Here is an 18502-nt window from a genome sequence, read left to right as displayed (position 1 = left end):
CAAAAGATAAATAAAATCATGCAAAGTCTTATAAAAATTTTCCAAAGGTTTTCCCAAGTCCGAGTGGTCATATGTAATTTATTAAGCTAGCAAAAAAATAAAATAAAATAAAAACAAAAGACAACATAAAGATATTTTGCCTAAATAAATATATTTGGAAAAGTTCATATACCCTCCTTAAACTATCACACAATTGACAATGTCCCCTCTAAATTTTTAATTGTGACAATTCATTCCCCAAACTATCAAAAATTGTCAATGTTCCTCAAATGACGAAACTACTCTTAGTAAAATAAAAACAAAAAATACTAAACTTCTAGAAAAAACCTAAAACTAAAATCAATAAATAAATCCAATGGTGGCAAATTTAAAATTTAAAAAAAATCCATTGTATAAGAATTTTTTTTGTTATGAAAAATATTTTTTTTTTATAACTTTTTAAAATAAAAATTTCTGTGTTAAAAAAATTAACAATTTTCGTTTAAGAAAATAAAACCGTTTCTTTTAAATAAAAATTTATGTTTAAAGAAAAAATCGTTTTTTTTTTAAAAAAAATCGTTTTTAAAAAAAAAATTAAAATTTTTGTTTCAGAATAATTATTTTAAAAAAATCTTTTTTTTTTTAAATTAAAATTTTTGTTTTTTTTAATTAAAATTTTATTTTATTTATTTATTTTTTGAATTCATAGGGATATTTTTGTCTTATTGAGAAATGCATAAGGGCATTTTTATCTTTTTGCTAGCCTTAAGAGGAGATATTAACAATGTTTTGGTAGTTTGAAGGGACACTGTCACAATTGAAAGTTTGTGGGGTACATTGACATTGTCAATTGAGTAGTAGTTTAAGGGGGTATATGGACTTTACCAAGATTTATTTTTATCTTTCTAAGATTGGTTGAAAGATAAAAAGGAAAACTACGTACATTTATTTTCTCTAACTAGCATTCTTTTTGCAATGGCCCCCAATATTTTAATTTTTATAATGTTTTTCCCAATTTACCATAGGGGTTGTAATATATATCTTTCACGACCCTAAATGACAAAACAAGATAAAAATTTTAGAAAAAAAATATATAAGTAATTTTTTTTTTTTTATCTTATGGGAGGTATTTTTGTAATTTTGAATCACGAAAGGAAAATATTGCAATTTCAATTGTAGACTGAAGAGACATTACAAAAATAAAAATATTGAAAGGAAAATGCTTGGGGTTGGAAACTTACATAAATTATCGAAGTTTTAGTAACTAACATGATAATTGATAAGTGTTACGTGAATTGACACATCAGTTTATAAAACATGGTCACTATCATGTGAACTCCACGTCGCAATTTACATTTTAGTGACTAATATAATAAATGCCACATAAACTATATTGAAGCACAACTCACCAAGACAACGCAAGGAGTCCATCTATCTCCAACACTATGATCAACGATTACGAACAAAGACAATGAAGATCAGATTAACTTATCAAAAAAAAAAAAAAGATAATCATGAAGATTAGTGTTAGTTTGAATAGATCAACATTAATTGAACTTGTACTTGTATTTGAAGAGTCCTAACTTAGCAATACATCTTATCTTGTAAAGGCTATTTATATTGTACACACAATTCACTGAAAATCTAAGTAGGCTCTAGGCAACTTCAATTTTAATCATGTAGTGTAATAATAAATAACTAGTAATACTATTTAATAAATATTATATAATTGAAATGACGTGATAATAAAAATTAATCTTTATTTTTTTTTTATAAAAATTAATTTTCCCTATTAAGATGTCAAATGCCTAAAATGATTTGGCATATCATTACTCATAAATAAATTAGAGGAATTAGTTTAGACTCAATGCCATGTGTACAGCCAGATCTCCAACTCTTTACGGTACAAGGATATCCCTACACGGTTCCCAAAATTCCATTTCTGCCCTTCCCTTTTCCTTTGCCTCCTCCCTCACCAGATGTTTCGGCCTGCCGAGTCCCACCAAGCTCTGCAAAACCCTGACTCATGTTAAAGCCTCTCTCTCTCTGTGTCTCTGTCTCGCGGTCCCTTCTGTGAAGTTCCGTTGTTTTCACTGAGAAACGGTGAAACTCTCTGCCAAACTGTGCTCTTTTTGTTTCCGAGTGTTTTTTTTTCTTTTTTTTTTTTCGCCCATTGAAACGCCTTTGGTATGCTAGAAAAAGAAAAAGAACCCCCTTTTGGTTCGTTTACCTTTCTGGTTTGGTTTCAGCCTTCTTTGCTACGTTCCAGAACTAAAACAAACCAAACCCTGTTCCGTTTTTTACCACTATCTTCCGGTTAACGCCATTTTAGTCCTCTCAGGATTTAGTTCTTGGAGCTTTTCGTTTCAGAGGCAGAGCACGTAATCGTTGAATATATGTTGTGTTTTTCGTCACAGATATTGAGCGACAGTGAGTTTTGGTTTACTGGGTTTTGTATAATTTGTCTGTCTTTTCGTTTTCCTTTGACTGGAGTTCGATTTTTGTGGGAACCCAAGTGCCATCTGAGGGTTGTGAACTGGGATTGATTGTTTTTACTGTGTAACAAACTGGGTCTTGTTGAGTGTCAAGGCTTGTTGCCTGAATTGGGCTTTTTTAGCTGAATGTGATAAAGCGGCGCTCCTTGAACGCTTTTGTGGCTCTCTAATATTCAGGATGTCTGAGGATAATCAGGGTTTTGTGGCATGGGAGGAGCACATTGTATGTCATGAGCGTGGTAATCGTGTGATTCATTTTTATCTCAAGGATGTGTCTGGGGACTCGGTCCTTGCTGTTATAGGAACTGAGAGGAGTATAAGGCACATGACATATGTTGTCTCGGATGAGCTTATGCGATTAGACGGGTTTGAGAAATCTGTCATTGCGTGCACGAAATGGCGGGCAAGAAGAGAAGTGGTGGACTGGCTCACATCCTTGGTCTCAAGGCATCGTGTGCCGTATTCAGATATTTCAAGTACGTATTGAATAAATTACAATTATAGTTTCCTTCATTGGAACTTTGAAGTGTTAGGATTTAGCTTGAATGGAATAAATGAATGGCACAATCGTCTATTTGATCAAATTTAGTTACCACAAAAGCCGAAAAGATTCATTTTCTTGGCGTGTTGTTTACACCTTGATTTCAATATGTTAGAAGACTAGCATTGAGATACAAGGTAGAGGACAGATTTGCATGTATGATCATTATTTAGTGTTTGGGAATTTTCCAGGATTGTGCAATTTGAAGATTTTTCTTACTTGTTGGATTATGTCATGTTGTCGCCCTTCTGAGTTCTGACCTTTTGTTAATGTCAGTCAAGTATTGTCCTCCATTGGGAATTTTGAGTTTGTTCCACCTATATCTTAACTCTTATATTCCTTTCTGTAATCTAGAATTAAGTATACATGGAATGAAGAAGATGTACGTGAATTAAAACTTTGAAACTTCATTATTGCATCGGCACAACGAATTGCACCAACTAGAATTTCAATATCGAAGAAGACTAGCACCTGAGACATTCAGATTTAGACAATGTTCTGTATTTAAGTTCCTATTTCTCAAGTCAAAGTTAATAATTATATATAGTTGTTACCTAAAGAAATGTTCTCACTGAGAATTCCTTTGATTCAATTTGTTATAATCTCAATAGTTGTTTGAACTCTATTATTTTTAGGGTTACTTATCAAAAAAAATAGTTGTTTGAACTCTATTTAAGAAACATTTTGTGGAAGTTTGTTGGAAACTTTTGGATACATACTATCAGAGTAGTCATGCCAAATTACTTAATTTTTTGGCAGTATCTTGTTGTGTGATTCATCAGCAATATTTGATATATAAAAAGTTGTTCATGTCTGTCCCCCATAAACAATGTATGGTGCCACTTGTGTTGTTTTTTTTTTAAGAAATCTACCAAAGCAGATTATCTTCATTTATGGTTACTCCTCTTTCTCACGTGCATGCAGGGGCAGACCTACCTTCTATATTGGGGGGTCTTTGGCAACCCCAATTTTTTGTATAAGTCCTATAAAAATTTTATTTTCTATAGTATAGCCCCATCAATATTAACATTTCAACCCCAGATGATTTCAGCTTTCTACTAGTAATCTTATCTTATACATAGAAGCGCACACACGTACGCATAAAGAGACTATGTATCTATGTATTTATTTATTTACGTAGGTTCAGACCCCTCATACAAAAAATCCTGATTCCGCCCCTGCGTGCATGTGGAAGTTCACATAATAATATGTTATCTACTGGCATGGTAACTACTTTTGGAGTATTAACTCAACCATTTTTATGACTAAATGTGCGTAGTGGTATTTTTTATTGCTGGTCTTAAGCTTAAATTTGTAATTAATGTTGGCTAGTCACATTTTATAAGTTCAATATCGTGATTCAGCATACCTTTTCATTAAGATCTGTGTGATTCTTTTTAGTTTTTGGATTAGAAGATAGAAATTAACTTGATTCTATTGTTAGAGATGCTATTATTTTAAGAGATTATTTTCTATTAGGAAGTGAATATATGATATTCCTCATTAATTTTCTTACCAAATGCTTTTCTATTTTACTTATCAAAAAAAAAAAAAATGATATTCCTCATTAATATCTATATTCTTATGGCTTAGAAATCTATTTCAAGAGGCTGTCGTTACTTTCTTAACACCATGTAAAAAGTCATATGATTGACTCTGAATCATTTGGTCTAGATTGTCATTTTAAGTGAAGTTGTCTGTCATATTTCAGGCCCAAGGGTTAGAGTCTAAGAAACGCTTCTTCCAGGAGAAGAATAATTTAAACCCGACTTGCGTGCCTATCTATTTTGATTGAATGATAAGCTCTTTCTACCATGTCACCTTCTTCCTCTACTTATTTAAAAACCCATTGCGTCCAGCCCACTTGAGAGCTCAGCCAGTTATAAATCACCATCTTTCCATGTAAGAGAGGCTGGTGTTATGTGTCTGTCTATTCTAATACTTTAATAAGCTCTTTCTGCCATTACTCCACTTCTTCGATATTTACAAGCCGTCTGCATCCACTTGAGAGACGCTTTAAGTTGGTTGATATGATCTTTGAGCAGTGACAAGGGAGGGGTACTGTATCAAATCTGAAACCTCTCATCTGTCAATTTTAGTTTCTTTCATGCATTGTATTATTTCTTTTTAATTGTGTATGATTGGTAGGGATCCAAATAATTTGTTCCTAAATATAAAATTTCATTCCTTTTTTGCCTTCTCAAATTAAAATCCTTAACTTTCTTCTTTAGCGAAATTCAGAATTCAGAATGCTTATTATACTGCCATATTTTTCTGCACCTGGTAAATCTTTGGAATTTCTGTTCATACCTCTAGACATTGTGACTGTAGGCTCCATGGGTTGGCTAAACAGAGTCTGTATGGTTAATGCAACTTATCTAGATTATTATGATGGGGTTAGCATGCTTCATTCTTTTCTGGGACTTGTCACTCTAGTTTAAAGCAGCTGAGAAGCTTTAGTTCTCCATGAATGAAAGAGAAATAAATTTTTTACTTTATTTGAGAATTGGTTATCTGTTTGGTTTAATTTTGGTTGACATTCGCAATTACCATTTATGAGAAAGATAGAACATTAAGGTTGCACATGTTTTAACGTAAAATGGTTTCTGAGTGAAAATGTTTTGAGTCGAAAATATTTTCAAAGAAAATAACTGATTAAAAAATAATATCGATTTTTTTTCTTTCTTTCTGTTGTTTGGTTGGTATGAAAATTTTTTCCCATTGTGATTAAAAAAAAAAAAAAAAACTGAGCCAGATAATGTGAAATGTGAAATACCAGTCAATGAGTAAAAGCGGCAGTGGAGTTGTTTGGGGGGGGTTGGAACACAAGGGTACAAGGGAAATCATGAGAGGTTTGGGGTGGCAGGGCATGATGGGTGACAACCAGGAGGAGAGGGCAATTGGGTTCCTTTTGTTGGGGTGGGATTCGTTGTAGAGGGGAGGAGGGTTGGGATAGGGTGGGGGGATGGTGGCCGAGAGGCAGAGGGGGGTGGCACCAGGGGAAGGGGGCAAATGAGTTCCTTCATAGGAGTTGGTGGTGCTGTGGTTCAGGGAGAAGGGGGTGGGAGAGAGGGGGAGACAGTCCAGAAAATGACTTACACCTCTTGAAAGGTTTAAGCAATTTTCTTCCCTACGGTGGAAAATTTGCTGTTGACTTGGAAATTGTTTTCCATTGACCAGTATTTTTTTGTCCACACCGACACCGGGAAAATAGAGAATATTTTTCGGAAAACATTTTACACTGAAACAAATGCAACCTAAATTAGTTTGGTTGTCATGCTATGAATGCCTCAGGTTGTTTTCGTTAGTGGAGCAAAATAAAATAGGCTTCTTTAGTTGTGATAATTTCCCATTTTGTTTTCAGAAGTTGATTACCCAAGAGAGTACCACTAAGAGCTTCCAGTTAAAATTGTTTGTGTCAAATGCAACCAGTAAACTTTGGATTTTTCATTATAGAATAGAGCTATTTGTTTTTCATCTTTAGATAAAATTATCTGTGTTAAGAATAACTGTTCGCAAATCTAACTAGCAACTAGAACATGTTCATCACTTGGTTGGCCCAAGGGGTTTATTATAGGCTACTGTACTTAAGTCTGTTTCAATTTCCCATAATTCCAGGTATCATTAGAATGAGAATGACGGGATATCTCTTTTTAAACTTGAGCAGTCCCCACTTGCCTAACAATAGCATAGGTGAAGGTTTTAGTCTTGATTGGGCTCATTACCTTGAACTATCACTAGGACCAGACTGCACCAAGGACCCCTTTACCTTGCCACCGGCTAGTTATGAAAGGAGTAGCATTCCCTGGTTTGATTCTTTATAACATGATATATGCCTAGTTTTTCACTGTTTTGGTGTTTCATCATGGCATCAAGCTTAAAATTTGTGCGTCCACATTTTTATTCTTACATCTTTCCACAAATTGTTGTCATAAAATCAATCTTGGATAGATTATCTTTAGCTGAAACTCACCTTCTGTTAATGAAGGGGAATTTTTTAAAGCAATTTTAGTATGTGTGTAACAGATTCACCAACAATTGACTCAAGACAAGCTTTAGGACCACTTGAAGTATCGATGACTGGATCCTGTGCTCGCCCGACTTACTTCCAAGATCATATGGTATCTATTTACTGAAGTTTGTTTTCTGCTCTTTAGATTAGTATATGTTCTATGTTTATTAAAATATTGAATTCTTCATGTTAATTCAGGTTTCAAGGAAAGTGAGAGTTCAAAATTCAGACATTGTATGGTCTGGTATTGCTTGGATCTGTGCCAAACAGCTAAAGCACTACCCAGCTTTTTGCAGGAATGGAACTACCATAGCTGTAAGCATCAACACATTGGTTGTTGTTTCTTTATTTAGTATTGGTCTTGCCCTGAGTGATGTTACTAATTCTATCACTTATCTTTGGATCCTCAAGATTATCATTTTTTTTCCTTTTGGTTTTACCGGGCTGTTCAGGTTCATTCATTTGTATTTATTATGGCTGAAGAAGGAAGTCAGTATCTTGGTTACTTGGAAGATATGTATGAAGATAAGAAAGGACTCAAAAAGGTGAAAGTGCGGTGGTTTCACCATAATAAGGAAGTCAAAGGTTTGATCCCTCAACTGAATCCCCACCCAAGAGAAGTTTTCATCACACCTCATGTTCAGGTGATCAGTGCCGAGTGTGTTGATGGTCCTGCGACAGTTTTGACTCCTAAGCATTATGAAAAATGTGTGGCTGCTGTTGCACCTGCTTCTTCACCTGGAATCCACATGTGCTTCAGGCAGTTTAAGAACAATAAGATCAAGCCCTTCACTCTTCCTAAGTTGCGTGGGTATTCTAATCAAGCAATCCTCTCTTCTATAGATGGTTCTCTTGTGGCCCAGCAAAAACTAAAGCGCGATAAATTGGATGAGGAAGATGAGGAAGAGTTTGCACATGGCGACCCTGTGAAGGTGGGCGCTAAGAAAAGCAGAAGTTACAAGTGGCATCAAGGACTTGAAACTGGTTCTTCTGATGTTAGAAATTTATTCCCTGGGGAACAGATAACGAAGTGTGAACCAAAATTCCCAATTTTAAAATTAAAATTTTCGAGGAAATTGATGGGAATAAAGACCGTTGAACCCCTGGCACAATGTCCTGATTCTTTTAAGGTTGATGAGAAGATAGAACTACTCTGTCAAGATAGCGGCATTCGAGGCTGCTGGTTTAGGTGTAAGGTCTTGCGGGTGTCTCGGAAGTGTCTGAAAGTGCAATATGATGATGTGCAGGATGCAGATGGTTTTGGCAATCTAGAGGTAAGCAAATGCTTCAGTAATTTAAGTTTTGAGTTTTCCTTGGCTTTGATTTGGAATGGAAGGGGGAAATGAAACCTAGGTCGTGGCATGGGCATATACTTGAGAGTAATTTTTTTTTTTCTTTTCTTTTTTAAAGGGCCCTGCCTCAAAGATACGTCACAAAGAAGTTTGATTACATACATTCAATGATAAGTGTTTGGGTTGTTTATCTTACATGGCTATATTGTTTCGTTCTGTAATTTGTGTGTTGGCTGAAATAATAACAATGGTGATTTGTTGGGCTATACAACACGTAAGAGGTGGCCCGTGATCTCCCATCAATTGGTCTCAACATGTGCACCTGCATTAAATGTTTCCTTCATGTAAAGACCTGATCAGGAAAGAAAATAGAATGTTAACATTTATATTAATATGTAGGAATGGGTACCAGCATCTAGAGTTGCAGCTTCTGATAAATTGGGCATGAGATGCTCTGGCCGCCTGACAATTCGGCCAAGCCCTCCTGAGGATTTTACGGACTGTAAATTCGAGGTTGGTGCAGCAGTTGACGCACAGTGGAGTGATGGCTGGTGGGAAGGTGTTATAACTGGAGTTGACATATCTGGAAATGATACTCTGCATGTTTACTTCCCTGGTATGTTCTAATATGCTAAATCTGATGCGTTTCAGTTTAATTATTCTTGTGCTGTTGTTTGGGGTGCACATGGCTCATTGAGTTGATCAACAATGTCATGTCTGAGTTATACCCATCAGTTCTTATGGTGAGTGATGTGAGTTACCCTGTGATCTTAGGCGAAGACATGTTTCTGAAGCTCCAGAGAAAGAATGTTCGAACTTCCAGAGATTGGGTAGGGAACAGATGGGTTGATATAAAGGCAAAACGTGACATACTCGGTTATTTATCCGAAAATGCCAATCCTAGCTTGAAGCTCTCAATGTCTTCTGCTATGGCTGAAGTATTTGGGCGTGGTGGCTCTGCATTGTTGGAGCCCAAACTAGAAACAGTTGAAGAAAATGAACAAGAATTGCCTGACTTATCCATATCTGATGACCTCCTGGAAAAAATGAATGGGTTCAATTTGAGGAAGCAGCCTCATGAAGAAGATGAAAATGGAGATAATAAGGATAACATCGATATTGATTCTGCCAGCCAGAGATGTGCGCAGCTGAAGCCACAGCACTAGTTGCTTACTGTCTGTCAGAGCTGAAGAGTTTTGACCTCAATGATAGATCCTTAAAGTTGGGTTCCCTTGTGTAAATTAGGTGCATGACTTTTGGTATAGGAAGGCTGAAGGACGATCCTCAAGTTTTCTAACATCAGGAGAAGGAGAATTGGCAGGTGTACAGCAATATATCAGGTAGGTTTTAACCTTGGGGGAGATGAAAGGTAGCATTTTGTTTATAATCAAAGTTCATAGTCAGTATATCAGGCTAGGCAGTAGTAGTTGAATTAGGGCTTTTGCACCCGCAGCCATTGTGCTACCAAGATCTGGCTTTGTCTTCTCCACCTAATGGGTTTAAAGTAATAGTTTTGTGTTTTCAACTGTAAATCTTATTTTAGTTTCGGAAAGAAATTAAAGGATATATGTTGTTATCAATATCAATGATCTCTCACCATCTCAAGCTTTGTGTCGTATACTTCAAAAAGACTAATCAAGTCATAATTGAAACTCTCTAAAGTCACTTAATAGTCTTGCTAATATAAAACTTAATACTCATAAATGCATTTATAATCCACTCATTTCATTTCAACGTGGGGTAACTTTTTTTTGGATGTCACCGGAGTCATAGACACGATAACTGGTTTTAACTACACTCAGAAATTAGGCTACACTATGGTGAACAAAAGGGTTTCCTTTCTCCGATGCCTTGTGAATACCAATTAAGTAATAATTATTTAAAAATAAACAACACAAAAATATAAAATGCTTTTCATTTCCACAGAATAAAATTGATAAAAATGAAACAATTTACTATTAAGATAAAGAACAAAGTAAAGCAGGAGATGGTTTCAAGTTTCACGGTTGAGCAATCCCTTTTTTCACAAGCATGTCATAAACTCTGTCAATTTTGCTGGCTTCAAGCTTGAACAAGTGATGGGCATCGGGTTTCTTAGTGACAGAACCATTGATGATCTCGATTGACATAATCTCCTGCATCTTAAGGTAGAGAGGTGGGGGTAGCTGAATCTCGCCGCATAACCGTTTCTCCTGTTTAAACATGGAAGCAGACATCATAAAACATTGTCTGAGTTAAAAATCAAGAGAAATGTACACCAAAAATTCAACCGATATATAATACATGGTATAAATTGACGGATGAAGTTTTCTTTCAAATTGGGTTGACAAATATTCCTCCGACCTAACTTATTAAACTGACACGCATCCTAAAAGCATGTGATTCTCAAATATGAAGTTCAAGTTCGAAAAAAAAAAAACTTTATCCTAAACATGCTTCTTTCATAGTAAAAACAACATAGATTTTGGCTAGTTGCATTCAGAATTATATCCAAGCCACACACTAACATTATCTTACAAATTACCCAGCTGGATGGGTTTTTGGCCTGGGCAAGTGTGAGGCTACAGTTTTTTAGGCAGCAGACTCAGAAGAGCATATACAATGCACAGCAAACTTTGGGCTCAAGCCAATGTTTCCTGTGTCACACTTTAATAAGCCCAAATAAGCTCAAGCCGTCCTATTAATGTCAATTACTTGTCAATTTTAGGAATACAGCACACAAAAACAAAAAGGTTTCCTTATGCTTTCTTGTTAAGAAATAAAACTTAGGGACTGCATACTTACACTTTCAGACAATAATTCTGCTCCATAAAAGCCCATTATATCCAAATCGTTCACAGAGTTTGAAGTAGCTTGTCCCACTGGTCTCGAATCAAACTCCTTGCCAACAGACTCTGAAGCCATGAATGCATTTGGACCAGCTTGACTGCTTGGACCAACCTGAGAGCTTTCCTTTACTAGACGAGCATTCTCTTCAACTTCCCTTTTCCTTTTCTGTTTAAGGTATCTATCAGCCTCAGCTGATGTGCGGCAACCAGCAGCTCGGGCATCCTGAAAAATTGTACAATGAAGTTCATGCAAGCAAGACATTAGTTTGACAAAATGAATTATCACATAATATAAACCAGACTGAAGCATTCTAAATTCACGTGTAGCATTGGCGGTTGTGCATCATTTGCATACAATATGATATCACACAAGGGAACTTTCAAGAATAAGAGGCCATGTCAATGTGGCAAGCTTGTTTTATATGAAACGTTTAAGGTAACCATATAAATAATTAGGGAATGCTAAGTGCTCTCCTGGTGTTTTCATAGTGTCTTCTTAGTTCTAAGTAGATATTAATTTTTAAAAATCAAGAGAGAGAAATAAGAGAAACTTTTTTTTTTTTTTTTTTTTGCTTTTTTAGAAAATAATATCCACTTAAAACTAGGAAGACATGAGAAGAATATTAGGCGAACACCTAACATTTCCCTAAATAATTTCAAGCACAACTGTGATTATTTTCTATAGACCCAGTCTACACAACCTCAGTGGGGCAAGCCATGTATCATACCTTAAGTTCTTGAATTCTTTTCAGTGTTCTATGCTCTGTAATAACAGTCTGAAGCAAATCTTCATGCTCTTCCTTGGTCAGAAAACGCATGAATACATCATATCGCCGACAGATCGCCCTCTCTTCAGGCGAAAAGTCCTTCTCAAGAGGATTCGGATATAACAAATTTCTTTCTAGTATAAAATCCTTCCTGCGCTTCCTCTCATCAAGCCTGCCAACAAGTTTATTTTAACCATAATGCGGACGAAGAGAGAATAAGCATATTTCAGTTTGAGCCAGTAGGTTTATGCCATACTATTAAACAGTCTACACAAAACCTCCACAGCAAATAATTTCATCAAAAGACAGAAAAATAAAGAAATTATGCAGAAAAATACTCATCCCGTGTTCATCATGATTTTTTTAATGATAATATCTCAATTCCTCTTCTCCTCCTTTTTTTTTTTTTCTCATTCTTTACCATTATGCTACATCAGTCTGACTTAAAATGCTGTCTTACAAGTTTCACATATTTAAATAAATAAATCCACCAAAAAGTGTGAAAATCAGATTATTGTGCCCACATACCTCTTTGAATAGATACGCAGCACTCGCAACTTCAGCTCACGCTCCTCCTCTAAGTCTGTATCCTTAAATTCCATCTCAGCCAATAACTGTTCAGCATCATTGTCATATTCAGGATCAAACTCCTGTCTTTTGTGGTTGTAACCACTCAATTCAACTAAAGGACCCTCATTCCCTGAAGAGTTTGGTTTCTTTCCCCCAAAGCTCCTGTCTGCTTGAGGTTCTGCCAACAATATTAAAAAACATAATTTAATGGCTTAATCATTACCATTCAGATTATGAATGCTCCACCAAGTTTTGAACTTTTCAGTACATGAAAAGTTAGAAGCATAGAAGGCAACAGACACCAACAAACAACAAAATACAAAAATGTGATTATAACATTTATTCAAGAAAATCTTTTAGTTAGATCAGCTTGACTAGAAAAGATATATTAATCAACAATTATTTGCAATCTGTAGATAATTTGTGTCACACCTTCCACTTTAATGACACCAGGGCCATCTTTAACCTGGGCAACATTAGATGCCTTCTTGTTAGCAGCTGTTGCTGCTGAACGGACCCCAGATTCCACTTCTAAAGTATAAGAAAACAAGGTAGATAATTTAAGGATCATATCTAAAATTTAATTGAATAAATTATTTCATAAATAATGGAAGCTAGTCAATAATATAGTTTGCCTCACCAGCACTTAAGCTTGACAATAAGCGGCCAGAGGAACCACCTTTATGTGAATCTTCAATTCTGGTTAAAATAAAAATCATAAGAAGGCTTCTGAGGTAAATTGTACAGCACATACATGGAAGAGAACGAAAGCATACTTGACTCTTGAAGAAGAAAAAGGAGATTCTTCCTTCAAATTAAGCTCCCCTATCATAGGAAATCCTGTTATAGTCACCAGCAGTTGTTCATCACAAAATGAATATCATAGCCTCACTAATCATTCACCATATAAACAAGACAAGATTAAAAATGATCAACAAAAAAGAAAACAATTGAAAGGTTCAAAGAGTTATGGTAAACATGATCACACACCTTTTTTGTCCTCACTATGTCCTTTAGCCATAGCAAGAAGCTCCTTTCTGTTTTTTCCAACAACATGAGACATGTCCTAGAAACAAACATGTTCCACAAGTTACCCTTCTAAAAATTAACAATTCAGAAGAGAATTCACTTTGTTCAAGATGTCATACCGGAAGAGGGAAGTATGGGGAGTTCTTATATACATTTGTATAGTGTTCTATACATTGTTCTTTACTCTTAGTTCCCACATGCTCAGCAACTTCTGCCCAGTTACCCAAGCCATACATTTCAGTCCCCTGAAATAAGAATTTTGATAATACAAGTAAATAGATTTTTCCAGGTAACAAATATAGAACTGAAAAAAAAAAAAAAAGGTAGGATCAAGCAACGCTATTGTCGGGATAAAACAGAGATTGAAAGTACCTCTAGTAGCAGTATTTCATCATCTGCATTCCAATCAGGGCAAAAAAGAGGAAAGGATAAACTATCCTGTTGAAAGGGACAACATAAAAGCATAAGCACAATTTATGGGTTTACATCCTCATCACAAAAACATGAATAACAGCCTCTACTAATAACTTAACACCATACAAAACTCTACGACTCTGTAAGGTATCAGCAGGAGAAGTACTTTATTAATGAGATTACTAACCATAACCCTGTAAGGGTGATTGTTCTTATGTGGTGTCACCTCAGCTCCAACAGAAAAGCACTCTATACATAGGTCAAAATCAGGGCACACGACACATTTGATACGGATCTTCCCTGTAATGTCTTTGTTGCAATAATTGCAGTGGTATAAAGCCCTTTTCCCTTCACTTGTCCCTTGACCTGTGTCCAACACACACACACACACACACAAGAAAAAGAAAAAGGATCAGAAAGAAGAAAGAAGAAAAAGAACGTAAAAAGCATATATAGACAGCAACAGCCAACAGGTACCACTACCAATTATGACTTAGATAGAAAATCATCAGCACCATCATATTGGTATAGCAGCTTCTAAAAGTACTCCAAACTCATTATAGCAACAGAAGGCAGGACTCAACTACATAAAAGATGAAAAAGAAAACGTATGCCTGGGCAGAACCTCAATCAAATGACCCTAAGAGTTGAGGTTTCTTCAACAGGCTTCCTACACATACTGTTTATAAAATGTTAATTACCAGATTACAACGTAGACATCAAGGGCGAGAGTGCATGTGTGTGTTCCAGGGGGGAAGTGGGAGAGAGGAGATTGGGTTTTAGTTTGAAAAGAGAGAATAGTTGAAAACACTTTCATACCATTGTGACCTCTCCTACAGCTAAGTCATCAAGAAACCATGCCACTAGAGATTACTTCTAAACAGCCCACATTTAAAGCCATGCAAGAGTGGAATAGTACCTGCAGCTGCGGATTCTGAATTTTCTCCACTGGAGGCATTCTTTTTTCTTCTTGATCTGCATGGCTGAAAATTGGTACTCTAAAATAAGAAACTACAGCAATGTGCCAAATGTGAATCAACGAGGCAAGTAATATGATGCACTCATAAAAAGATAGAAAGCTTAACCAAAATCATAGCACAATTAAGAAATCAAAATGCTTCAGAATCTTGTCAAGCTTGTTACAGCATAGTGGAAATCCCTCTCTTTTTCCTTCCCTCTGGGCAAGTATGAGTCTACGCTCAGACAACTCAGTTGGAGAGGTGACTGCACGTGTATATAGATGAACTAACTAACCTTTTTCAGTTGTAATATTTTTCAGTTGGTTAATTCTGTCTGAGTGCAGTTGAAGTTAGTTAGCTTAGTTATCAGAATCTGTTATCATTGTAGCCGAGTATATAAGTAGAATTGATTCATTATTGTAATCAAGGTTTATTATACAGAAAATAAGAACATTCATTCTCTCTTCTTCTCTCAACTTGTTTCAACCTTTCTTCTTCCTTCTTCTTGTTCCTCTGTTTGTTTTCTTCTTCTTTCTTCTTTGCATTCTTCTGTTGCAGAGCTTGACATCTACTTCCACCATTATTATCAGTGGTTACACATAAACCAATTATGTATTTACTGCATTCTTTCCACTTTCACATTTAAACAAACTGCTAATCTTATATAACATTTCACAATTCCATCTTTTTTGCGCCTAAAGATATGATCAGTAAGAACTAAGAAACACCGAATGTATGTCCAAAAATCGAACTTTTTACACAAAAACTAACAAAATCAACAACCAAGCAAGCTCAAATGTGAATTAAACTCCAAAAAAAATAATAATAAATAAATAAATAAAATATTAGAAAGCAGATAAGAACCTTTGGGTGGGGTCCTCATCGGCAGAGTGGAAATTTCCACGAGAGCGACCCATTGAACTCTGAAGCTGAGCGAGCTCAGGAAGACCTGTGTAATTAACGCTGCTTGCTCAACCCAAAGGCACAAAGAAGAATGCGCGGGAGACCAGTATATAGGACCCAGTACAACCCAAATTTCACAACACTCGTGAATTTTTGTGATTGCTTCCAAACTGGGTATTAATAGGTCAAGCTCAAAATCACAAATTTCTGAGTTTTTTGGTCATCTTTTTGAGAATTTTGGTTTTCGAAATAGATTTGGATTTGGGTTGTCTCACAAATGCTCAAACGTAGGGGCTTTAGGGCCAAGCAAAAACCCCTAAATTCCTCAGGCACCGAGAATTGGTTTTCATAGCTTCCAAACTGGGTATTAATTGGTCAAACCCAAACTCACACATTTCTGAGATTTTTGGTCCTTGGGAATTTTGGATTTTGACAGATTTGGTCCTACGTGAATGATTTTTTAAAAACTCGTAAAGGAGATAGATGTTAGGTTCTTAAACTTTTTTGAGAAAACTTGAAAAAAGAAAAAAGAAAAATTCAAACAGATTAATTTTGCTTAATTTATTAATGAACTTGATATCTTTAAATAAACAATTATAATGCATAAGTAAAATAAAATAGTCTAATAATAATACTTATCTCTATTATTTAAATTTTAAATTCCTATTTCTAATATTATCTATAAAAATCGTATACTAGTGGTAACAAAATGCGCTACTATGAGCTAAAGTTGCAGGTCAAACTGAGTTTTAGAGCTCGGCTGTTTTCATGAGTACGAACTGGACTAAAAAGAAAAAGTGTGTTTGTTTAGTGAGAAAGCGAATGCGCCAGCCAAGAAAACTTTTAAATGGACCGAAAAAGAAAAAGTCCCGAGTTTATTTGGGCTTTGGCTGACTTTTTATAAATGGTGGCTTCTTTGTTTTGGGTAATTAACGTGGGATAAGTTAGGGGGTGTACAAACGAGGCGGCCGTTTATATCATTTAATTGCATAACCGTTTTGGTAAGGTTTTTTCAGCAGTAAGAGGGGTATTTTACCTAATCAAAAAGTGCATTTCTTTATTTTAACTACTTATTTTTTAATACCAACTCTAACAGATACTTTATTTCATCTTTTTTTTAAAAAAATATTATTATTTAATCTTTCTTTATTATTTTCTTTTTTCTAGTCTTTGTTCATCGTCAAACTGAAAGCATTTCCCATTTCTCATCTAGTATATGAACCCCTTCCTCCTCTTCTCGGTATGATTTTTATTACCAGCCATGCCCTTTTGGGTCAAAGCAGTCGAGAAATTCATGCCCTCTTGGGTCATGCTCTCTTGGTCTAACATCCACGGGGGCAGAAAGGACGACATCAAAACAGTAACAATTTCAATAATGTAGAGTAATGAGAATGAATTGCGATAACAATGAGGACCAATATTGCTAACGTTTCAATAAAAACAGAGTGTAGATGAACTTTTTTGTTGGAGAAAGTGAGTCTCCAAAAGTCCAAGGAAGGTTGTGCTAAACAAGACCGTTGAGGGTGAGAGAGAAGAGAGCGAAAAGTTGAGGGAGAGAGAAGAGAGAGAAAAAATATTAAAAATTTTGAATATTGTGCTACAATGAATAGCAATATGTAGCTATTCATTGTAGCAAAATCTGTAATTTACTTATTCCGGAGCTAATATGTTTGAGACATAAAAATGCTCATAATAGCTAAATATACTTATTATGAGCTATTTAGCTACTCTGCTGGAGATGCTCGGAATGGGCGGTTAGTGGTTTTAAGAGTAGGTAAAAGCAGTTAATAACTGCTAACAACTTTGTCCAAATTTAAGACAATTTCACTTGGTTAGTCAAATGTTATTTTGGTTAGTCAATATGCTAGAATATCTGCAGAATGGGTTACATCTAGCTTAACAATGAGCTCTGTTTTACTCATCAAATATAAAATCAGATCATTTTTTAATCTTTAATATTCTTTCTCCTCTCAATAAATAATTTTTTTTTTAAAAAAAATAATATTTAAATAAAACGGTGAAAATGAATAGCTAAAAATAAAGCTGAATATGGATTTTTTTTTTTTTTAAAAAAAAAATGGCAGCTAAAATTAAAAATTAGTAACTTTTTAAAACAAATTTAAAATGCTATAAATAGAGTAGGCCGATGTAACTTATGTGGACACAAATTGGTTTTTCATCATAATTTTTGTTTTTAGCCCTCATAAATAGAGTTTAGGCGTTGTAAAAAAAATTATTGAAAACTTTTTGTAGTTTTTTTAACAGTTTAAATTTAATTTTATTCCCTCCTTTGAATACCAAAAAAAACAAAAAAAATCTTAAAAAAATCATCAACAACTCCAATGATAGCACTAGCACGTCCTAAGTATTGATCGTGAGGTCCCAAAAACTAGCTAGAACATGATTATCTCAATTTCAAATTAAATAAAAAAGATTAATTTAATAGTTTAGATTTGATTTTACAGATCTAATAATGAAAGTGTTATCACACAGTAAATATAATACAATATGATTTAAAGCTTTAAATAAATGTAGCACTATATACACGGTTAAATACAATAAAACAAAATCTTTGACAAGATCAAGATTTGGATCCTCTTGCTTGGCTTTAGAAACGAAGCTATATGGTTTAGCCAAATTTCTCATAATTTTCCTTCTTTGCCTTTGTGGGAATAAATATATAATTTTTTCTTTATTGTAAGATTGTGATACC

The 18502-nt window shown here is 34.9% G+C and overlaps 2 protein-coding genes across 3 annotated transcripts; one reads left to right on the top strand and one right to left on the bottom strand.

Annotated features, from left to right (window-relative positions):
• Window positions 1-1939: 1939 nt before the first annotated feature.
• Window positions 1940-9924, top strand: LOC132172518 (uncharacterized). Of its 2 annotated transcripts, none has more exons than XM_059584031.1 (6): window positions 1940-2950; window positions 7042-7136; window positions 7226-7342; window positions 7480-8301; window positions 8719-8935; window positions 9094-9924. In XM_059584031.1, the coding sequence occupies exons 1-6, from the start codon at window positions 2653-2655 to the stop codon at window positions 9483-9485; spliced, it is 1941 nt and encodes a 646-aa protein (XP_059440014.1). In that variant the 5' UTR covers window positions 1940-2652; the 3' UTR covers window positions 9486-9924. The 2 variants fall into 2 exon arrangements, with proteins under 2 accessions (XP_059440014.1, XP_059440015.1); XM_059584032.1 differs by having other exon boundaries at window positions 2792-2950; window positions 7028-7136.
• A 287-nt stretch (window positions 9925-10211) lies between these two features.
• Window positions 10212-16309, bottom strand: LOC132172795 (transcriptional adapter ADA2b-like). Its single transcript, XM_059584365.1, has 13 exons — window positions 15751-16309; window positions 14847-14902; window positions 14115-14293; window positions 13886-13951; window positions 13633-13758; window positions 13475-13550; window positions 13261-13324; window positions 13125-13183; window positions 12917-13015; window positions 12443-12662; window positions 11876-12086; window positions 11104-11370; window positions 10212-10511 (listed from the first exon to the last, which is right to left on the bottom strand). Exons 1-13 carry the CDS (start codon window positions 15801-15803, stop codon window positions 10320-10322), a joined length of 1668 nt encoding a protein of 555 aa, XP_059440348.1. The 5' UTR covers window positions 15804-16309; the 3' UTR covers window positions 10212-10319.
• Window positions 16310-18502: the final 2193 nt, after the last annotated feature.

Source organism: Corylus avellana, chromosome ca2 (genome assembly GCF_901000735.1).
Source record: "Corylus avellana chromosome ca2, CavTom2PMs-1.0".
NCBI classification, from domain to species: Eukaryota; Viridiplantae; Streptophyta; class Magnoliopsida; order Fagales; family Betulaceae; genus Corylus; species Corylus avellana.
Note: the sequence above shows the minus strand (reverse complement) of the source record. Positions and strands in the feature narration are given on the sequence as shown.